At 41.2% G+C, this 24,450-nt stretch overlaps 1 protein-coding gene across 1 annotated transcript; it reads right to left on the reverse strand.

Moving 5' to 3' along the window:
• Window positions 1–22,942, reverse strand: LOC119794490 (sarcoplasmic/endoplasmic reticulum calcium ATPase 1-like). Its single transcript, XM_038302086.1, has 3 exons — window positions 22,602–22,942; window positions 440–457; window positions 1–117 (listed from the first exon to the last, which is right to left on the reverse strand). The coding sequence occupies exons 1-3, from the start codon at window positions 22,717–22,719 to the stop codon at window positions 20–22; spliced, it is 234 nt and encodes a 77-aa protein (XP_038158014.1). The 5' UTR covers window positions 22,720–22,942; the 3' UTR covers window positions 1–19.
• Between the last annotated feature and the right edge of the window lie 1,508 nt (window positions 22,943–24,450).

A 24,450-nucleotide genomic window follows, 5' to 3' on the forward strand; every position in this document is an offset into this window, starting at 1 on the left:
AGAGCCACTGGCAGTTTAATTAGCTGGTACTCACAAAGGAGACGCAGGCAGCCAGCAGCAGGATCCTGACCAGGAGGTCCTCAAATTGCTCCACCACCAGCTCCCACAAGGACTTGCCTGAAATATGCAAATAACACGTCACACACCTGCAGGTATGAAACCAAACGTTAAGCCCAGGACTAAAGGATCGGGCCGAAGGGTGGAGCCGACACGGATCTGTTGACTCTAGGTCTGAAGGCCATGATAAGCAGCTGGAAAGCAAGGCCACAGCTGTTTACAAAGGAGTAATGCTGTGTGCTGAAGGGTGGGAAACTTCTGCCGGGTGCAACCCGAAAGTTTACACCCAGGTCTACATAAAACTAAAGATCCACACAACAGACACTCCATCAGGTAGTAAAAGGGAGGAGGACGGCAGATTATTTGAAGAATCAATATTTACCTTCTTCAGCTGGAAGCTCTGAGGAGTCGCATCACGTCGGTTGAAGAGGAATTGGAACCGGAGGGAGGGAGGGAGGGAGGGAGGGAGGGAGGGAGGGAGGGAGGGAGGGAGGGAGGGAGGGAGGGAGGGAGGGAGGGAGGGAGGGAGGGAGGGAGGGAGGGAGGGAGGGAGAAGAACAAAAAGTTAGTAAATGCATTTCAGGACTTCAGAGTGACGCTGACAAAGGCATACTGACTGTTTGGAGAATATGGAGGGAATTTGGTTCCATTATCAGTGAAAGCAAACACCACGTTTGGTAAAAGGAAATGTTAAAAATAACAAAAAATGCAACCCATGGATTTCATTTTGAAAACTTTTCTCCGATTCTGTATAAAATAAGAATGCAATTCATAAAACTCAATCTGAAAAAGGAGTAAAAGTGAAAATACAAAATTGATCAAAATTGTTTTGAAAAATAAAAAAAATTTAATTAAAAGTAAATCTGTTAAAAGTGAGAAAAAAAATAATAACATCTTTTAAAATTTTTTAAACTCATAAAAAATATTGAAAAAACAGCAAGTTATCTCCATAAATATTTTGATTAAAACCTTTTATTTTCTATTTTCTATTTCCATTTACAAAATATGTTTTTTCCTGCAACAATTAAAGAGAAAAACTGACTCCATAGTAGCACGTTCTGATGAAATGTTTCCCAGGTTGAGACCGAGTCGTTACTCCAGCATCTGTGCTGCTGATATCAACCTGACATCAAAGCCATGATCAGAGCTTCTGGTGATTTCTCTTCCACCTTTTTTAAATGATGGTTTTCTGACCTCAGCCACATAAAAAAAACTCTGGGGTAAAGTCAGGAGGAAGATGAAAGAAATCAGAGCTAACAATGAGGAGGAGCTGAATGTCACCATCAAAACATCCTGGGCTCAATAGCACTTCAGCAGAAGCACGAGTGGACTGTCTGCCAGCCGCACTGATCTATGCAAAGGGAACAGCTACTGAGTGCTGGCTATGTACCGTACATGGACGCACACTTTCAGATATATATGTGCAGATGTTGGTATGCTATCCTGTAGCTTCACTAGCATTGAACCATTTCCATTAGAGAAACAACAGAAAAATAGAGCAGCACTGATCAGCTTCTATTGATGTATTTCTATTTATACCTTGAGAACTGCAAAAGGCCGACATCTGAACTTTTATTTTGTTTTTAGATGACAGCTAAAGATAATTAGCACGGGCTGCTCAGTGTGGCAGTGTTTAGCTTTGCTGCCTTGCAGCAAGAAGGTTCCTGGTCCGATTTCTGGCGCGGGGTCTTTCTGCATGTTCTCCCTGAGCATGCATGGGTTCTCTCTAGGTACTCCGGCTTCCTCACACGGTCCAAAACATGACTGTCAGTTGGCTTCTCTAAAGTCCCGTTAGGTGTGAGTGTGTGAATGGTTGTCTGTCCTGTTTGTCTCTGCGTTGCGTAGCGATAGACTGGTGACCTGTCCAGGTGGAGCCCACCTCTCACCCGTAGATAGCTGGAGATAGACACCCTTCTCGACCCCGCTTTGGATAAGCCTGACGGAAAATGGATGGATGTATGGATAATTAGCTCTAAATTCTCAAAGAAAAAAAAAAAAAGTGCAGCAGGATGTTTATAAAGTTTCAACTATAAAGTCCAGAAGAAGATGAAGGGATTGGGAGATTATGTCTAAACGTAGCCCTTTAACTTTAAACTGATTCTGAATCAATTCCAAACTAACTTCTTCAAAGCGATTCCAGTCTACCAACTGGTTATGAGGAAATAAAGACGGAGACATTGCATAAGGAAGGATGCATTTTTCTTTATTTTTAATGGCTCTGCCTTTCAACAAGATTAATTACAGCATAATTATAGACTTCCATCTGTTTAAAAAATATATCCCACTAGTGTGGCTAAGTAGGGGTGTCTCATTACAACTTTTTAATTTCCAATAGAATCCTGATATTGGAGATCTGAATATTGACCAATAGTGATTTTGACCTGATATGATATCCTAAACTTAATAACATTAGGTATGAGAATAGCTGACCATTTTTTTTATTCACCAAAGAGTTGCATTAAGATCTACCAAAATGGGACGAAGTGAACTGTTTCTGTGAGCGTTCTGATAATGCCTTTTTTACAGGCAGGCTGGTATATTCTGATATTCATTGTTTGGTTGATATTTGACCGATTTTCAATATCAATATTGACTGGGTCAGCAGGAGTTAGCTAGAAGCAGTCAGAGAGATCCCAGTTTAGAGAATCGGGAAGGAAGCATCTGAAATGAATGATGGGGAACCATTTCCACCACCTTAAGCCGGCCATACACTGTAACATTTTTTGCCATTTTCTCCAGTCATGCAAGATTTTTTTGATCGGGCCGAGTTTCAGCCTCATTGTGCGTCCTGCGTCATGTAGTACACATGGAGTAACGAGGGGCAATTAGCCTCTAATAACCACCTCCTGATCAGGAATCATAAGGTCGGGAGTTTGAAATTCAGTCGGCAGTTTTGAGGTGTTTGTGGGCGAATCCTGCAGTTGAAGTAGAGCTACGAGTGTCTATGAGCCGATTTACCAGAAACTCGAGCACTGCACATGTCCAAACAAGGGAGTTCTTGTTCTTGCAGAATGACGAGTCCGACCAGCACCGAGAGGTGGCGCTGGTCGGGTTCATCATTCCTACCAGCGCCATCTCTCGGCACCGAGTCCGAGGTGTGGTTTTTAGACGTACAATGTGAGCAGGTAAGTCTAAAACGTCTAAAAATAGTGATATTGAAAATATCAGTAGCACATAGAGGATCAAATTGATGCCAAAATGTGTAAATCCAGTGAAGATGTATTTTTCTTTTATCTGTAAAACTTTAAAAATCTCTAGGGAGCGTATGCTTTAGTTTTCATGGTAAAAACATATTTTCCATCTCTGGTTCACTGACCCATCACAACGGAAAGCAGGGTTAGTTTCTCTTACTTTTCTTCCTTTCTCTAACAGACATTTCCAAACCAGAGAGAAAAACAGAACCTTGTGTTTCAGTAGAAAACAGTTGATGGCATCTCATTTTTTTACTGGAGACAAACTGAGCATCCCATCCACTCTCACTTGCTAACCAGAGCTCCTCCAACACCACGCACATGAGTCACTGGTGTGAGTGGACAGCATCATCAATCACACTCTGAAAGAAAAAAAACACCCCAAAAAGACAGGGGCTGTTGATCGGCGTCACTGCAGAGGGACCGAGGCGGAGGGGGGATTAGTCACAACGCAAAGTTATGACTGAGTGGGTCCCACGTAACAACCAGCCTCCGTTACATCTGCTGGACGCGCCGGGCGTCAGAAATATAACCTCCAGCCACATAATCTGCTCCTTATTTCATGCATGTATATATTAAAAGTAAGCAAAAGCTGGAATTACAGCATCGAGTGATGAAGGGGCAGATATATTTTTAAAGCACTGGGCTGGAACAGTGAATGACAGCAGTGTTTGGCTCCATGCAGAGGAAACCTCATGTTGTGAGCACCAAGCAGCATGAGTAACAGACGTGAGCCTGTGTGGAGCAAAGCAGCAAAGAGGAGGGAGCCCAGGGCCAAAAAACAACATGGCAGCTGATCAGGCAGCAGCAGAGGGACCTACCCGACTCTAGGGCAGGCCTGTCCAAAGTCGGCCCCCAAGGGCCACTGTCCTGCAGCTTTTAGAGGTTTCCCTGCTTCAGCACAGCTGATTCTTATCATTGCCGTGCTGAAGCAGGAAACGTCTAAATTCTGCAGGACAGCGGCCCTCTGGGGCCAACTGTGGGTAGGCCTGCTCTAAGGATATGGTTTAAGGCTAAATAATAAATAAAGGCATTGCAAAATACATTGAGCACATTTTTATGCTATTATATTGGGGGGTTTTTTTCTAAGGAAAAACAAAAAAAGCTTCTCTGCTTCTTTTAATAAAAAAAGAACATCTTACATTAAATTATTAGATTAGATTCGCATCCAACATTAATAAAAATGTATCGATGGGAGCAGAAGAACCAAAATGTAAAAAAGATAAGTTGGCAGAATTAAAAAAACATTAAGGAAACAAGCCCCTGCAAATTTTCAAGTTTAGGACTTTAAATGAATCATTTAAGTCTTACGTTTACCAAAATATCAATACTATCTATTAGAGATGCACGATATTGGGATTTTGGCCGATATCCGATATGCCGATGTTTAAAACTCATGTAGCCGATAACAGATATCGATACCGATGTTAAAGCTGGACAAAAATAACTAGTCATTGAAAATAAATTAAAAAAAAGCAGTTTTGTTATCCATTTCTGACACTTTGAAAAATAATATAATCAAATATATTTTCATATGCTGATATCAAATAGATTTTTTAAAACGCGGTATCGATCCATTTTACTTTCAAAATCTCGTAAAATTTCATTGTTCTGTTACAAACTCTTGTGATATTTTGCAAATTCTTGTGAGATTTTGTTAGTAAAATAGATCGATACCACGTCAATATATCAACATATAAAAATATGGCAAAATTTCGTAAATTTTCGGGGGATTTCGTAGCATAACGATGACATATAGCAATATTTCATTAGTTAGAGATTGATATGGTGTTTTTAAATGGCAATGTATCAGCATAGGAAGATATTGTGATATTTTAATGTATCAATATTTTTTCCCTTGTCTTTAGAAGTTTTTAAGTCTGTAAAAAAGAAGTTTTTGAGGAAAAAGAAGTAGTAGTATACGGTATATATATATATATATATTTTTTTTTTTTAGAGTTTAGAAACTCAGAAGCTGATCAAATATCGGGTTAAATATCGGTGGGGTGGCCGATGTCCGATATTCAGTTTTAAGGCCGATACAGGCCGATACCGATAGGGGGCCGATTATATCGTGCATCCCTACTATCTATAGTAATTTGAAGTGCAGAGGTGTAAATGCAGAGGTGACAGAAAAGTTAATGATTTATTTAAGTTCTTCAATAAAAATCTTTTATTTTTAGAGCTTATAGTGGCTCAGTTGGGAAATTTCTCATCCTTTATCTTTGTTTTAGGAACAGTCATAGTTTTGGACCTCCAACTTTTACGGCTGCTCCAAGAAGCAAATGCTGAGCTAGCTCACGTCTATGCCGCTCCATGGTGGGTCCAGTTCCTGGTTAATGGTAACTTCACTATAGTTCAACTTTAAACTGCAATAAGAACTAAAGAAGGTTTTATTTTCATTGCACAGAACAACCTTATTTCGATTGACAGTGTCTCTTTAGCAGGGGTGTGGAAAAAAATAGTTTTGATGATATATTGTGATTTTCGGCTGCCAAACATTAATAGGAAGACTCAATACAAAAAATATATTGATTTTAAAAAACAACACACTTTTATAGAAAAGAATGATGGAAAATGGGCTACCTCTGCATAGCCGCTCTGGCAGATAGAACTGTGAAGCCCTTTTGCTGTTGAGTTGAGGAAGTCATAGTGGCAGACGTGAACTGACTCAAACCCCAAAAAACAAGGATACCGAACGATTGGTATCTTTTGATGAACACATACAGCACTTGCTGGAGAGGAAAAACTCAATTTTTAACAGGCCATCTGCTGAGGCCGACTGGGGTTAAAGGAGACAGAAGCAGAAGGGGTTTTTCCTCTCCACTGTCGCTACAAGCATGCTTAGTGTGAGGGATTGCCTTTGAGTCAATGAGTCGATGCAATCAACTAGTTGTCCTTAGATAGAAAACTTTGAATCAATTTGACTGGATGATCTGGTTGAACTGTAAAGTGCCTTGAGATGACATGTGTTGTGAATTGGCGCTTTAGAAATAAACTGAATTGAATTGAATTTGCTTCCCAGCTCTAAAATAATCTGTTCTGGATTTAATGCAGCTCGGTCTGCATGTTGCAAAAAGGTCGCCAAGGCAATAAGCTCAACGGCTGGTTATTTCTCATTATTATTTCTACAGTTCTGTTCTCAATTTAGCCTGTGGAAAGAAATAAAAAAAACAAATGAAAGAAAACAACAAAATAGGGGTTCATTTCAATCCAAAAAACCAATACAAAGAAAACATAAAAAAAGCATTAAAGCCTGCCCCAGCGATACAAGAGAACGTCTTCAGGCACTTCTGCAAATGACCTGCTGAATTATTACAACTGCATCTTCTGCTCTAAAAAAATACCTTTCATGTGCAGAGGTGCGCTCTCTCTCTCTCCTGTGTAATAAGAGTCGATGACTCACTGTGGATAGCCAGCTTTTCAAAGCCTGCTGTCTGGAGGCTTTTCAGAGTTCAGATTGGACACGGTTGAACTCACAGGGGACGTTTGGCAGAAGCATGCCACAAAAAGTGGCTTCTGCTGTTTTTTATGCTCCACCAGCCCCAACATTTCTGTCGCTGCCTGCTTGTATCATTTCTTTATGGGCAGGCTGCAGTCAAAAAAGGACTGAGTAAAAGGACCAGACAGATGAGGGTAAAAACAGGGGGAGGAGGGAGGTTAGAGAGAGGGAACGGGCTGGAGGTGTTAAATGGGGTTCCCCGGCTTCCCTCTGCCAAGGATTCCCTCCCAGTCATCCGGGCTGCGTCAACCCAGGGCTTGCCAAGGCACATTCCTGAATACTGACTTCACCTCCCTCTCCATGTCCCCACAGCGCCTCCGCCTCCCTCCTCCTCCCTCCGCCTCCCTCACAGCCCAGACAATGAATAAAAGAGGCTGTTTATGCACAGCAGAAAAAGCGAGCAGCGCCAAAAGAGGGGAGACACTTCCTGGAGACAGTTGCCAACAACAGCAACATGGAGAAACCGTTTTGGCGTCCAGAGAGCCGGGAAGAAAGACAGGAAGCTGTCCATCACTTTATCCCAGCTGAATAAAGAGTTTTAGCCTCCATCTCCTTCCTCCTTCTTTAATAATCGCTGAACTGCAGTGAATGGTATCATCATCATTAATAAAAAGGCCAGAAATGTAACAATTAATTAGTCAGAAATAGGAAGCGGGTCTTTTTTTCTGCTGATCAGATGCGATCGATTAGAACATCCATCATATTCTGCAGCGCTAAATGAATGAAGTCCCAGTAGATCAGGGATCGACACAGAAACACCCATCGCTGCGTCTTTAAATGGTCCTTTTAACAAGCCAGATTTCAGCCTGTCGTGTGAAAACTGCAAACGAGAATGTGACAGCAGTTACCACGGCGACATGGCGTAGAGCTAGACAGGATGTAAATGCATCGGTGTCTGTCAAAATATCCTAAAAAGGAAAAAAGACATGCGACCAGAGGGGCTCAATCATCACAGCAGGCGTCAAACATGTCCCACCCACCATTTCACATGTAGACAGCTTCATACTAGACCCCCCACCCCACCCCCCGCAAATATATCGTTAGTATAGGCATGCAGACAGGCTGACACACCTCCACATAAACAAGCAAACAATCCAGTGAATAGGCAGCAGTTGGAGGGGTTGGGGGGGGGATTCCCAAGCGATCCACTGACCATAAGTACGTAAAGCAGGCCTATAAATACCATGATGGTAACCCTTAATGATAGCTTCCTATATCCACTTCATCCCTTAATGTTTTCTCCCACTGGAAACGGTCTGAATGCATTGATTATATCCAACGAGATGATGAATGTTCCTCACTCTGCTCCCTGACATCAGGCTGGAGAGGAAGAAGAGATACCAATCATCTCAAGTCAATGTTTATCTGGGTTGGCATAACAACCGTGCAACGATACGAAGGACTGGATGAGAATCAGCCACAACTCTGGCTTAGAAATCTTTAGATAAATATGTAAGGAATTTGTTTGCTGAATCAAAATGGAAGCAGATATGAACTATTTAGGTGTTTTGGGATATTTTTGAGAGTCTGTCAGATGACCACATCCGGTCAGACCTGCATACCAAGTCAACACCCGTTTATCCCTTTAGTTTTGTTCGAAAAATACACTTAAAATTACTAGGGATGCACGATATTGGGATTTTGGCCGATATCCGATATGCCGATATTTTAAAACTCATGTAGCCGATAACCGATATCGATACCAATGTTAAAGCTGGACAAAAATAAGTAGTCATTGAAAATAGCAGTTTTGTTATCCATTTCTGACACTTTGAAAAATAATATACTCAAATATATTTTCATATGCTGATATCAAATTGATTTTTAAAAACGCGGTATCGATCTATTTTACTTTCAAAATCTCGTGAAATTTGTTACATGTTACAAACTCTTGCGATATTTTGCAAATTCTTGTGAGATTTTGTTAGTAAAATAGATCGATACCGCGTCAATATATCAACATATAAAAATATGACAAAATTTTGTGAATTTTCGGGGGATTTCGTAGCATAACGATGACATATAGCAATATTTCATTAGTAAAAGAGATCGATATGGTGTTTTTAAATGGCAATATATCAGCATATGAAGATATTGTGATATTTTAATGTATCAATATTTTTTCCCTCGTCTTTAGAAGTTTTTAAGTCTGTAAAAAAGAAGTTTTTGAGGAAGAAGAAGTAGTAGTATTTTTTTTTTTTTTAGTCTTTAGAAACTCAGAAGCTGATCAAATATCGGGTTAAATATCGGTGGGGTGGCCGATGTCCGATATTCAGTTTTAAGGCCGATACAGGCCAATACCGATAGGGGGCAGATTATATCGTGCATCCCTACAAACTACACCTGTCGGCTGTACCCAATAACTACTTGCTCTCAATGCTGCTAAAGCAGTGCCAACTATTCGATTCACCTTTATGACAACAAATGATGCGACTGGTTTTAGCAGCACTGCTAAGAAATGTCACTTTTATTGGTAAATTCCCTTTGTCATGGCGGCCAAAACACTTTAAATTCTAAATAAACTTTTCAAATATAATTCATTAGAGAACAGTTTGCAAGTTGTCAAAAACTTTGTCAAATTTTAAAAGAGAAGGATCTGAGTGTTTATTTATGGCAATCATCAACCAGTGGATGTTTCTGTGGGTGAAAAGTGACTTTGACAGAGCTGCCTGAAAACACCAACGCTTCCTTGTTTGAATCTAATTAGTTTTTGAGAGTCTTCAACAATTTATATACGAAGGTTTGTCAGAGGTGGAGCAGAAATATCATGCAAAACTTGAAGAGGGCTTACAGAGGATTGAATGGTGTTTTGACAGTGGAAACTGGAGGAAGGACACAGTGATAGGAGGTTATAAATAGGTTTAAGGAAGTGCTCTGAACATTTTCATATATAGGCTGCTCTGTAGACATAACAGGGTTGGCACGGGGGATTACATATGTCTGATAGAAGCTCCAATATTAGCATTGTTTATCTATTGGTATCTGCAAATATATGAAAGTGTTAGCCGATTTATTTGCACATGTAGCAGCAATGCTTTGAGATAATGCAAAATGCATCATAGCTGCTCCCTCTATAATGTTAATAATAACCATTGTGTTATGCTAATGGATAAAGAAAAAATAATATCCACTTTAAATATTCCACAGCACATATCAGGGATCATTTAGACTGGGGTCAAAATAATCACTGTTGGGGCCTTAAAGGAAAAGTCTGGTCATATTCAGAATTCACGGTCGTATCGGCTGTTGAGCAAGTATTGTATTGTATCGGGTGTCTGTCACAACATTCTATTATCCAAGTAATCTTGAAAACATTCTTCTTCCAAATGTTGGCTACATATTACGTGTTTTTTCTCTGGCCAGAAGTTCGATGGCAAATCTTCCCTCTTCAAGTTGGTAATCCAATGACGAACCCGTCCATGAAGAATCATGAATCGGAAAGATGAATTTACTAATCTTTTTTTTCCACTTTTACCCGATGTATTCCAACATCCAACTACCATGTACGTGGGCATTGTGAGTTTCACTATAGCTCTGGTGAATTTCAATGGTGAAGTCCTCTGGAAATCTTCAATAATTGTTGTTGATTGCAGATGTGTCTAGTAGCTCCCATTGATTTTGCTTGTAAAGCGGGGAGAATGGCGCTAGGCTTACCGCACCGTGACGTCACTGCTGGAAGATGTCAGGAGTGAGGTGTTACTATATTAGGGTGAAAATGGCCGCTCCCAGACTCAGTGAACGTGATGAAAATTAGTGGGGCTTTTTACTTATTCATTAAATCGCTGCAAATGTATTAGTTTTAGCTATAAATAATGATCCATTGATTATTCTTTGCTGACAAACCAACAAAAAGGTCTTGGTCAGACGCTGCCATTTAATCCGCTGCTTCTTCCACTTCGCACTTGGTTACAAACTATTTTTATTTGACTTCATCACCAGTTTGATTTCCACATCTTATAGCAAGCTATAAGAACAACTTAATAAAACAAGGTGGAACACATATTTTATAAAGAAATATCACATGGAGGATGCCTCTACCACCATAAGTCAACATGACTCGTACCTGGGCCAAATATCAAAGAAAAATGATTTATGAAACTGTAGCAATGTGATCTGCTTTTTATTTTTTGAAAGGCTTTGAGAAAAGTGAAAGCTGAAACCTAACGTCATGCTTCATTGCAACCAACAACACTGACACGGTCCCAGATGTGAAAGATGATTCCCTGACGGATACATAACACCCAACTGTAGCTGCAGCATGCTTGGTGCTTTATGTATAAATGACAGCTGATCATTAATAATCAACAATGTTTCTCAGAATAATTTAACTTATTTGCATTTACATCTTAAAACTATTTCAACTAATCTAAGTATAAAGCAGCACTTTATGTATAATTAGTCACTTTCTCAGATGGCGGTGCATCCGACTTTAACCATGTAATCGATTATTAAGCCCCTGCTTGGCATACAACACAAGCATTCATGAAATCCTCACAACCAAGCCGCTTATTTAAGATCTCAGTCAACACAGTTACCAACAGACACTCATGTAGGCCTGCAGCTTTTTTTTCCCCCATTCATTGATATATATCTAAAGAGATGCTGTTAGTTAATTCATATTTCTTAAAAAATATTTGGAATATAGAAAAATAACGTTTAAATGAATGTAAAACATAATATAAAATACATAATTACATATGAAAAAAGAAGCTATGTAATCTTTAATGGAAATTAATTTTAGGTGTTTTGTTTTTAGTTCATATTTGTAGAGCTTTGTCATAATAACGGCTGTAAGTAGGTTATTCTTTCAGCAAAGTGCCTATTTTAGTTCTTTGCTAAAGGCTGAAGTAAAGATGAACAATTAGACAATTAGAGTAATTCCACATACTCCCTCAAGCGCTCCGCTCCGCCCACATACATCATGCTGAGTACTTGTCTATCATGTAAATCAATGAGAACTGCTCCACATCCACCGCTGCTCCTCCAAACATCAAAATCCACGTACATCTTCTCCGTCTGTCACCGCGAAAATACGGATCCGAGCTATTATTCGCTCCGCCCAAGTCTGATCAAGATCTGCAAATGCAATCGCACCAAATGGTAAAAAGAACGTCGAGAAGATCCAGTTTGTCAAATTGAAATATAGTAATAATGGATCGGTAACTACAAATTAAAGCAATATTCCTATATATTCTTCAAAACTACGGTTGTTTAATCAAATGATTGGATGCAAACTATCGGTACTTCAATATACCAGGAAGCAGATTTCTCATCTCAAAATATTTCTTTTATACAGAGAGGCTTCAAAGTTTAATCAAATCCAGTCAAAACTTAAAGACCGAGTCTCACAACTTCAAAACAAACTCTCTCACAGGCATGGATGAAGAGATGCCGAGAAGTAGAGAACAAACACAGTTTATACTAGTGTTGCACCGATGCCATTTATTGGCCCCGAAACAATACCTGGCTGTGCAGTATTGGCCCATATCGATTCCATCTGTTTAAAACTGATGTGCGTGTGTAAATATGAAGAACTGCATACTACTTGGATGTAAAATAATTGCCATCATGGCTTTGTCAAGCTGCTGCCTACCTTTGTGAAGCAGTAAAAAGACTAATACAAAGTGAATCCAGTAGAACTTTTTATTTCCTACCTGGAATAGGCGACAATAGTTGAATACCTTTTTGACTCTCAAAATGGTATCGATGCTCTATTAGTTGGTACTCGCCGATACCGATGGCATCACATTAGTGCTGGATCGGGGCCCCGCCCGATACTGGTATCGGTATCGATGAAACACTAGTTGATGACCCCCGTTATGAAAATTCAAAACAAAAACAAACTATTTGGCAGAAACTGCACATATGCTGTTATGCTGATGGGAATTATTTTTAATGTCATATTAAATTAAGCATTCATTTGCGCATTATTTACTGTGAATTTTTACTATGAATTTAACAATATCATGTATGCTCTCCTCGAGCTCCGAGGAAGTTGGAGCGCAGAATGATGGGAGGAACAGCGGAGGCTGTAGGCTTTGCTCTGTGCAGGCGGTCTGGAGTGGAGCGGGGCGGAGGGGAACGAGGTGGTCACGGAGGATGTGGGATTTTTTATGTATTTATTGTCTTAGTAAATACATCATTAACCTTTAAAACATAGTTTAGTACATTTACTATTTTGAACGGAGGGAAAAAAACTTAACTTAGGTCTTTTTTGCAGAGTAAAATCAAGGGCGACCTGAATGTATATCTGGTTGCGCGTGCGCAATTGAGCTGATGGTATGGATCATGCTACCGGTACAGATCGGGTAATGACATTTTCTTTTGGAGACTGCTGTAAATGACTTTTAATTGCTGCAAACAACCGGGACAGCAGATGACAAGCAGCATGCTTTTTTATTGGCTGCACTTTTTTTTTTTGGCACCAGGGGAAATGAGATTGTACCCCAACCCCCCTTTATTTGCAGAAATGTTTGCACGCTAAACTTAACCAGCAGAATACGTTCCCTCATTATTTGCTGCAGATGAAACAAACTGTAACTGGTTACTCAAGACACAACCTGTGGATTTCTAAACTTGCTCTATAATGCACCTCATGCATCAAATCCCGCCACACCCCACACGTGTTACCACCACTGGCACATTACAGAGGAAAAGGGAAACAGCCTGTCAACGCAGCAGGACATGCATGAGATGATTAGCACAGAGCTGATAACTCGTCAGGGTTTGAAGCTTCCTCTTCGAGGTCACAACTGTGCAAGACTCATTTCTGAATATCTTAACTGGCAAATGGCCATCTAGTAGCTAACTAATACAAGCTGTTCAAAGCTGTTAAAAAGGCTGCAATCCCCAAAACCCTAGCCCAAATATCTGTGTTAACTTCATGCTATTTATAAGGATTCTGCTAGAACTAAAAACCAGAGCAACACTTTAGTCACTCAGATCACAGCTGGAGTGAAAACTTTATGTTTGCACTCCAGAACGATGGTTTAAGGAAACACACACACACACTTCAGACCTGGTAGCCGATTTTATTGGGACTTTGGCTAAAAGACAAACACAAAGTAGAGGAAAACTAGGAGGTGGATGGAAACGGTTCCACACATTAGAATATAAAAAATGTCATGGGAATCTTTTTTTTTTTTTTTTTACTTCAAGCTATCCGATCAGAGTTGCAGAGAGTCAACTGTTAGGTTCCCTGTCAGGGATCCTTCCATTAGAGTTGTGGATCTCTGCAGCCTTTTTCTATGGCTCAGAAAAAGTCTAATCTGTATCTGTAGGGGATCTTTAGCCAAAGCATCAACAGTCACTGGGATAGTGCAGTCCGAATAGTCCTTTAAGTAAGGAAGGAGGGAGGAAAGGGAGCCTGCATGCTTCCTACCATAGTTCCATCAGCATAAAGAGCTCAAGAGGCTCCTACCAACTGGCACTATGGAGGTAAACGGAATCCCACAATCCTTTGTGTGACATAACAGAAAGCACAGCCTGCCTCACAGTTAAAGGCAGCAGCACCGCAAACCTTTTTCAGCATCTTAAACAGAGGCATCCAGTAGAATATGAAAAATGCCATCCTCTCCAGGAGGAACAACCCCGAACAAACCGACAAACCTCAGCTCGGCTGGTTTAACCAGCGTTATTTTCAAGCATAGTGTTGTGTTTAATGTAAATATGCGGAGAGCCGAACATCTGGTGGATGTTAAGAGGTTAATAAGTAAGGCAGAAAATCGGAAATATATCGTAATTTCAAATAAAAACAAAACAGATTTTATTTTTAGGCCATATCGCCCAATATAAAAAAACTGAATAAAATACAAATAAAACAAGGCAAGAGCTCATTGTTCAATATAAGTGAGCTTCGAAGCATCAAGGTAAAAAAGCCTGGATCTAACAGATGAAAACTTAAATAAATGTTAAATTGTAAAGACGGAAAAAGGAAACTTGTCCAAGGGACATTGAGTTATGGTCGGTTTTATCAGGACCATCATCATTATTTAGTATTATATAGCAAAAACTGATCTTAATAGATTAAAATGTCTTACATTTTCAGTACAGGGGTCTTAACAGGGACCAGAAAAGGTTCTGGTCCCTGTTAAGACCCTGAGTTTCTACAGGGGCGCTGGCCCCTGTTGGCCCCTGTCTAGAACCGTCCATGTTAGAACCTGACAAACAGTAGAAAAACTTCAGGAGGTTGATGAGTTTCACATCCATTTCCAAACAGAGAGACAATGAGAAAAGGCAGGTTTTCATCGGTGGGTCCATCTGTGCTGGAGGGCCTCAGTGGTTTCCAATTAAGAGAGGAGAAAAAAAACTAGAACATCACACATCAGTGGACAGGATTTCCATCAACACGTTAAACCTGCTCCACACTGTATTTTGGAAACATTCATCTGTACCATCTGGTTGATGAAACGCTCTTTTCCAAAGCTCATGGGTCTGAGCTGTGCTGAAATCTGCAGCAGACCGGACTGTGACTCAACATCGTCAGAGTCAGCAGCAGCTACAACATAAGGCTGTGACGATGAGGGACAGATGTAGAGGTGGGAGGGAAGAAATGACAAGCTAGAACAGGATCACAGGAAGAGGGCACAGACTCAACCTCGCCACCAGCAAAAAGCTTCATGTTACGTTAACCTGACCTCCAAGTGCCCACACTGTTCCGGACAATTTAGTGTGTTTAAGCAGGCAATGGCCTGATAGTGACAAGCAAAGCGCCGTGGCGCTGGTGTGAATGTGGAGAGCAGGAAGCGGCACAACGTATCTCGTAGTTCAAACTTGAAAGTGATAAAGTCAGACCGCATTCACTTCGAGTTGCAGAACAGGAAGAGAAACAACATCATGACAGAGATCCCACTAGACTAGAGGAAGCTGCAGTCATTGTCTGTGGTAGAAACCAAAGCATGCAGAGCGCGGCAACCTTTTTAATACGCCAAACAGTAAGGCTCCATGAGCCTATAAGAAAAACAACACACAAAAAAAGGCTTTGGTGCAGTTTTTCTTTTTTTCCTGTTAAAAGTTTACTTTTGGAGAGCAGACCCAGAATCCAAAATAAAAAAAAAAAAACTTTTAAACCATGTGAGCAGAAGCTCAGACCTCAACCTTCCAGTTAATGAAAGACTCCATTAGTCTGTCTTCACGCCATCGATTGATGTGGCTGAAACTAAGACCACTGCCTAACTTTTAGCCATGCAGTATGATTACCTTGGACAAAAAACTACAGTTATAATATATTTACCAAAAACTCAAGATGGTTGAGAGGCCCTCATGCCTGCCTGCTGCTAAAATTTGAAATGACATCAATCTTGAGGGCGGATTGTCTGACACGTCCAAACATTAGCGATCAACAGATACAGAATTATTTTCAAAAGTCTACAGGGTTATATGCTTCATCTATATTGTCTTTCTTAAGCCCACTCCATTTTCTTTTAATCTTTCCTCAGAGTTGGAGGTGATGTTTATATGTGTGCTTAAAGGCTTACACTGTACGATTTTTTTGCCTTTTTCGGGCCAATTCTCCAGTCATGCAAGAATTTTTCTATCGGACCAACTTTTGAGCTTGATTGTGCGTCATGTAGTATACAGGGGGTAACGAGGGGTGATCAGCCTCTCACGACCACCTCCCCATCAGGAATCGTAAGGTCGGGAGAAAATAAAACATGTTTTATTTATTCAGGCGGCCGTCGTAAGGTAGTTTTGGGTAGTTTAAGGTAGTTTTGGGCAAATCGCTCAGTGGGCAAACAAGGATTCTTCTTCTTCTCAGACGAGATCATGGCAGGGGTGCGAGAGAAATTGAGTTCTATCTGTAAAATTGACAGACCGCAGCCATGTCTTTGTCCAAATACGTCGTCGACTTTTCTTTTTAGGGCTTTCAGCACAAAATTGTACAAATTGCCGAGGCAGCACGTTTCATTCTAGTGAGCTACATATTCCTCTTCTACTCGTTTGGCTTCCGGAAAGATGAGTCAGAGTAGCTCCATCTAGCTGCAAAGCTGAGTCCGACTTGGTTTTAAGAAATACAGTGTGAGCAGGTCATCAGGCCGCACAGTGTACGAGCATATATCGCGAGCTGTAGCTGCGTGCAACGATTGAAAAACATCGTCCAGTGTACGCCAGGCTGACCCAGAGATGCAGTTTCTTCTACTTTTAACATGATTAAAATGGCAGCATGATAACAAATAGAAAATTAAACAAAACATCATTAAGGTAAAAGGGCCAACATCAGCCAAAAAAACTGTCTTTACCAAACCTATCTGCAGGTGTTTTGGGCTTTAAGGGACGCAGAGAGCAACAACTTTTGCAGATAACAGGAAGACAACAGCATGCCTGTACTTGAGTTTTTTCCTGATAGTTACCTGCATGAAAGCTTCAGCTTTTCTGGGGATGACCGACTACTGCAGGATCCTGAGTGAGCCAGCCAAAGAACAGAACCATGGTCCAGTAACCCTTATGCAGATGATCTGTGCTGGGCTCAGATTTTCTGCTAGTGGTATGTTCCTGTATCTAGTAAGAAATGCTGATAATTCATCACAAAATAAACTTTAGAGCAGGTGGACTACTTTAGTTTTTGATGCAGGATTCCCTAAAGTTACTGGACCACACCAATCTGGAGCTCATGAACAGGATTTTGTAAACAGAAAATCTAAACGTTTAGGTAAGTTATGGTTAGACCTGGTAAATACATATATTATTTACAGGCATTAAATCACATGAACGCATCTGATTGCTTCAGATCATCTGTAATGCTGACTGCATCTTCAGCAACATGGTGAGGATCAGTGAAAGACTCTCAAACCTGTCCCCTCCTTGGATACCTTCTAAACTAGACCTCATTTGTTTAAATGAAGGACCAGATTATCTGCTGGGGTGAATTCTTAGATTATAAATCATATCTTCCATTCATGAGGCACCGTAGTCTACCACATTAAGTCCAAGGACTTAATCCCCTTTACCACAGAGGGACTTAGTACTTGGACTAGGACGTCATATAGATCTATACATTTCAAGATCTATACATCACACAAGGAACTCCTCTAATTGTGATATTTTCTGTTAATATAAGTGGCCAGGATATGTTTATTTTGGTCTATTTAGGAATTCAGTCAATCCGCTATAGTTACCTTGACCAGTAAATCTGTGATCGACTTTTTTAAAACTTGCAGACATCATTTTGTTTGATTACTTGTGACTTAGGCCCAGTCCGATTCCTCTCACTGGGCTCTGAGAACACTCCAGTGAGTTTCCTCAACGGAGAAGTCCACTCAATGAGGGAAGTGCAAGTGAAAATTTTCTTCCTAAGAAATGGGAAACCACTAGTTTCAAAATTACACCCCAGCCCAGTAGATGGCGGTGATACATTGCCTGTGTCGTGCAATGGTAGTTATCCATGCCAAAATGTATATCCCCTCGCCGGGAGCATTATTTTATTCTTCACTTCACATGTTATAGCAGAATATCGCTAGTGATATTGATTTAAAAAAAAAAAAACACATGGATGCGGAGTGAACCCGATTAGCTCCTAATCTGTGCATGCTCCCGGTGAGGGGATACAAATTATGGCAGGGATAACTACCTTGGCACAACAACTGTCATTTACAAACATGTACAAAAATTCGGTACAAAAAGCACACCGAAGGTTGTGACTCACGTTGTGTTTATGCATGACGTAGTGGAACATGTCACTGAAGTGTACAAGCAATGTCTTACTGCATGGGGAGAAGGAGGGCCTTAAGCCGGGCGTACAGTGTGCGATTTTTGGGGTGATTTTCCAGTTGTGCGAGAATCTTTCGATTGGCCAGACTTTCAGCCTGATCGTGAGTCGTGTAGTGTACAGGGGGTTTCGAGGGGCAATCAGCCTCTCAGGAACAGGATCAGGAACTTGAGGTCGAGAGAAAATCAAACGGCGAATCGCTCAGTGCGCAATCAAGGATTCTCCCTTAAACACAGCAGCATGGCAGGGATGCAATGAGTGAAACACAGTTTTGTCTGTAAAACTGGAAGACCCTAGTAGCCACGTTTGCTCAGCCAAGTCCTTTTTCCAAATACGACGTCGCCTTTTCTTTTCAGGGCTTTCAGCACAAAATTGCATAAATTGCCAAGGAAGCGCGTTTCACTCTAGTTTGCTTAATATTCCCCTTCTATTATATATTCTATTTGTTTGGCTTCCGGATAGACGAGGCAGAGCAGGTCGTACTCACTGTGGAGCTGAGTCCCACGTGGTTTTTAGTCATGCATTGTGAGCAGGTAAATTGCAAAAGAGCGTCATGCTGCACATACATCGTGAGCTGTGAGCTCACACTATACGACTAAACTCTACAGTTTAGTCGTATAGTGGGAGCTGTAGCTGCATGCAACGACTGACAGTGTACTGCAACGACAGTGTACACCCGGCTTTAGTCCCTGTGGAACACATGAAGCCTTGATACACTCATCATGCTAAGTCAAACCTAGCCTTATCTCTTATTCTGGAATTCCTGAAATAAGCCTCAGCTTGTGTTGCATAAGCGGTCGGTCATCCTGTGGGAAGCTCCTGTGGAATATACACAGTCTAAAATCTTTAGAGCTTTACACCAAAGTTCAGAGGTTAAAAAATGTTGTCAATAATGTTAAACAATCAACACTAGTGCAAAAGCCAGGAGGCAGGAATATTGGATTAGGGAATTCCTTCATTCGTGTATAATTAAACGACTATCTTTGAAAAAGTAAAGTTTATTTCTCGCAGGGAGCCTCTTGTTCTAAAAATTAACACAGCACATTGTAGAAATAAAGGCTGTGGGTGCACAGGACACAATCACCCACCCAAAAAAACTCCCCCCTGCATCAACATGCAAAGAAACAGAGTGAGAGAGGCTGACTTCCAACTCTACAACAATCAGAAGCAGCCATTTCTCAGTGAAGGTGATAAAGCGTCTGGTAAAATGAGGCGCTGGTACGCCGACAGAAGAATTAAGTAAATGCCTTTGAATAAATGAAGGTGAGAGCAGAAATGTATCACTGTCAGAACAAAGAAAAGCATTGATATGCAGACACAAAGCAATGCCATCAAAACCCCTTTTTAAAATTAAGAGCTTGGCATAGAGAATCATCTTGAATGAAGGGAAAAGGGTAGACCCAAAAAATAAACTAACAGAAATGGAAACGATGCTACGATCTGCACTCTAGCAGAGGAAAACCCCACAGAGGGGAAGCCAGTAACACCTCCATTCAACCTTCACTTTACCTTCAGCATAAATGAGGCAAATTTTAGGGGAGAGAGCTAGAAGATGAAAAACCAGATAAAGGGAAAATCGTAGCTGCAATATTAGTAAGATCACGTTGAATGGTTCAGTTGCCTATAAGTTTAGCTAAACTGATCAATTAAAAACAATCAAGCAATGCCCAAACCAGGGGCAGAGCTAGGGGGTTTCAGGGGTGGCCATGCCCCAGTTAGCCAATCATTGGCCACTCTTGTGCTACCAAAGGGCTCCACTTTGTAATGAAGACTATTTGTCACCAATGGGGTGACAACATTTCTTAAGATATATTAGAACGATGTTACTAGAACTCAAAGATGCCTCTCTGCCACTTTAAATAGTCATTTACAGTCTTCAGATTTCATATTAATTTGACGTTATGTTCTGCTAATGGTCGTAGCTGTAGCTATTATAGCAAAGCAGATCACATTTGTTTGGTTCGCTCGCACGGTTCCTCGCCTCCCAGTAACGATCTACGGCGCTACTGCTCTCTAGCGGTAAACAAGCAAATCAAAATGGTGTAACATTCAGGAAATTTAGTTATAATTGGGATATTTCGTTGTTTTCGGAGAGTCAGGTGAAGAAGGCAGCCTTTGGTGAATTTACTTGACAAGAGTCGGCTTTTGGGACGTGGATACGACAAACGATAGACTAATCAGGGCTTAAAGACACAGGAAACAACGACAGACGTTGAGGTTCATCACACCGCTAAGCAGAATCATCTCTGGCAATCGTGTGGCAATGTAGGGCAGCAGTATTTTTATGAGTGTCTGAAATTTCATGATTTGACTCATGCACTCTTTATCTGAGAACTAATCCAGAACTGGACCACGCCAATCCCTACTGTTGAACTACATAGTACCAGTTTAGCGCGGTCCGGTTCAGTTTTGCGTGCTATTTACACACAACAGTTACCTTGGTTACCGCGCTCGAGCCGCTCTCGGCACGGCTTCAAAAGGTCGGAATGGGGCTTATAACCATCCAGATAACTCAGAGTATCGCCTCATGAGGCAAGCATGTCATTATTTCCCCATCTTTTTAAATTCAGACTAAACAAAGCTGTACTCATTATACCTTGATACCATAAAACCTTGATTTTCAAAAATAACTAAAGAACTTTTGCGACTGAAGTTAATTATTTATTTGTTAGCTTCAACCTCATGAAAACTCTTTACAGCTCAGTTATGCAAACATATTTCTGGTAGGATAGTGACTGCTAAGAAGCTTTTAACAGGACCCCCATTTGAATAAAATTTATAAATCAGAGTCCTTTCTACCGATTATTTTAACTAGTTCACGTTAAATAAAAAACTCCATGTCCAAAGTTCCATGGCATGTAGAGGTATGTTCAGCCCTTAAAGGAGTGCCTACCTGTCACTTGCATTAACCCCACCTTGTTTTTACGCAAATACTGTACCATCACACTGTCAAACTGGATCATTTTCAATGATTTTGTTTATAATAAGCTCCTAATAACCTTAGGAAGCAATTCCCTCCACCTCCCATCCCTGCAAACTGCTCTGCACAGATGCTCCCTTAAAATAAAGTAGTAGCTTTCGTTTCATCTGCAAAAGCCTGTGGTTGGCCAGCAGAGAAGATGGAGGCAAATGTATTAACTCCCAAAACTACAAATCAAACCTGAGACGCCCTGCCGTTTGTTTTAAGCCCATTCTGATTCTCCAAAAAGCAGCACGCATGCCCTGAAAGTCTAAGCCCTGGGAGGTGAATAGAGGGGTATTCCTTTCCTCTAGTGATCGCTGAGGCAGGAAGTTCACAGCTCAAAGCGAAAGAGATGTTATCTATGGCAAGACGTTGCTTTTTTTCCATGAAGTCATCAAAAGCCCCTGGGTTAGAGAGGCTGGCTTGCAACAAAAGGGCTAGTGTTCAGGCCATACAATGTGCCACTCTGCTCCACAGCTTGGCCACAAATGCAAATGACAAGGCCAGGAGAGAAAGGTGTGCTGATGTCAGGTTGGAGCTGAAAAAGCTCATCAAATAGCAGCATGGTGTAGAGGTGGATGAGGGTTAGGGTGGAGGCAGCTGGGAGCTGAATAAATATCATCCATTGAACCTGTAAAAAACTTTTTTTCTCTGCATATCTTTGAGCTTTTCTTTGCAGGACCTGGAAGTAGACAGTCTGCAGCCAGGCATCTATTTCTCCCCATCTGTGTGGTGCAATGTGAGCTGGGAACATGTGCAGAGAAACTATTGAAAGTGAAAACAGGTTGTTCGGGCTCTTCTGTTTCATCATCTGATCTGATTCCTTTCAGTCATGCAGCCAGGTAGCCTGAGGCCGCCTGCTCTGAACTTCCTGATCCCCGCCTGCTCTCTAGCCGCTGGTGGCCCTTCATCCAGGAGGAGGAGGAGGAGGAGGAGGGCTGTGACTGTGCAGACCTGAGGTGATGCGTCCCTATTGGTTTATCAGGTTAAATCAAACACCGCAGGAGATCCACATGTTTCAACTTCACCAGTGCATGCTGGACGCTTTCACTACACTGTGTTTCAGAGGTTTATCTGAAGGTTGAACATATGACGCCAGCAGAGGGATTTCCTGGCAGATGAAACGTGTCGAGTCGGAGTGAAAGCTGCTTTAATTTAAGCATAAAATAAATAAAAACTACTCACCGTTCGGTCCATATCTTTCCAGATTGACTTTGACCTGATCCGGAGTCAGTCCAGTGTTTTCGTTCACGCCGAAGTGCTCTAAAACTTCGCTCGCAGACTTAGTGTGTGCATTATCCATGTTGGTGTGCGTCGGCTTCAGAGGCTCAGCTCCAGATGCATGTAGATGGAGGAGTAAGGTGCGCGCGGTAGGGAGGGAGAGGGGGGGTGCTGGGCTCCGGTTCGGTCACCTGTTTCCCCCACTAAGCTGAGGAGGAGGAGAAAAACAACCGTCCGGTTCTTTCGTCCTAGTGTCGCTCTGCCGCCTCTGTTACTTCATCTCCATCTGAAGGTGTGCTGTGGCTGCGGCTCCGCAGACCGCCTCTTCGCTGCTCGCCCCGCCCCCCTGCGCACCCATTGGCTGCGGCTACCTGGGCGCAGCTGCTTCCATCCTGATTGGCTGAAACACTCAATTTGGGCCACATTCAGAAAGTGTTGGGGGAATCGCTCGTTTTTTATTAACCTGTGAATTCAGCAACCTCCATCTGCTCTTCAAGAAAAGACAGACCAGAGCACCTCCAACCAGGGGCGGGTTTAGGAAATCTGGGGCCCTAGTTAGAGACAGGCTGAATTGAGAAGAGAACACATAAAACAGACCCATTATACAGATACAGACATTTTTATAGAATAGACATACATTATTTGTCCAACCTTTATTCAATCTCTTCCCATCCCTTTTCATGCTGGTTTCCTCTCTATGTTTTCTTTTCTATCTCTGCTTCTGTCTTCTTGAGCCCCAGTCAGCCTCAGCAGATGGCCACTCACACTGAGCCTGGTTATGCTGGAGGTTCCTTCCTGTTAAAAGGGAGTTTTTCCTCTCCACTTAGGGATTGTATTTGAGTCAATTAGTCGAGGCAATCAACTGGTTTTGCTTAGATAGAAAACTCTGAATAAATTTAACTGGATGATCTGGTTGAACTGTAAAGTACCTTGTGATGACATGTGTTGTGAATGGCACTATAGAAATAAACTGAATTGAATTTAGCAGAGATGTTGTGTTTGTTTTGATCCTATGGGTTATTTTTGCACATTTTTTGCTTTCTATTTCAATAGAAATCATCCATCCATTATCTGACAGACTTGTCCCAATTGGGGTCGCAAGGGGTGCTGGTGCCTATCTGCAGCTGTCAATGGGCGAGAGGCGGGGTACACCCTGGAGAGGTTGCAAGTCCATCGCAGTCTATAGAAATCAGCAGAGATGGGAAGTAACGAAGTACAAATACTTTGTTACTGTACTCAAGTAGATTTTTCTGATATTTTTACTGTACTTTACTACTTATTTTTATGGCGACTTTTTACTTCTACTCCTTACATTTTTGCACAAATATCTGTACTTTCTACTCCTTACATCTTAAAAAAAATTGGCTCGTTACTTTAGTTTTGAATCATTTCAATGGAGTTACCGTTATTATTTTTCACGTCATCAATACCAAATTCAGTCTAATTGGATGGGAATCTACGTTGCATTTGACGCACCACTACAAGATGAACTCGACAGATTCGGCGGTATTTATTCGCGGCAAATCATTGCAGCTTGGTGGCGGTGGCGTTAGTAGCATGGACGACGAGATGATTGAAAATAAACACAACAGAGATCTAGTCCTATTGGCAGACATCCGTTTAAAATGTAGGCAACGGCATGAAAAAAGTGGTTTCTACTTTTACTTTTATACTTTAAGTAAATTTACAAGCCTGTACTTTGTTACTTTCACTTGAGTAAAGAAGTTTAATCAGTACTTCCACTTTTACCAGAGTATTTTTTAACACAAGTATCTGTACTTTTACTCAAGTACGGAAAATGAGTACTTTTGCC

This window comes from Cyprinodon tularosa, unplaced genomic scaffold, assembly GCF_016077235.1.
Source record: "Cyprinodon tularosa strain WSP-4 unplaced genomic scaffold, ASM1607723v1 ctg481, whole genome shotgun sequence".
Lineage (NCBI taxonomy): Eukaryota > Metazoa > Chordata > Actinopteri > Cyprinodontiformes > Cyprinodontidae > Cyprinodon > Cyprinodon tularosa.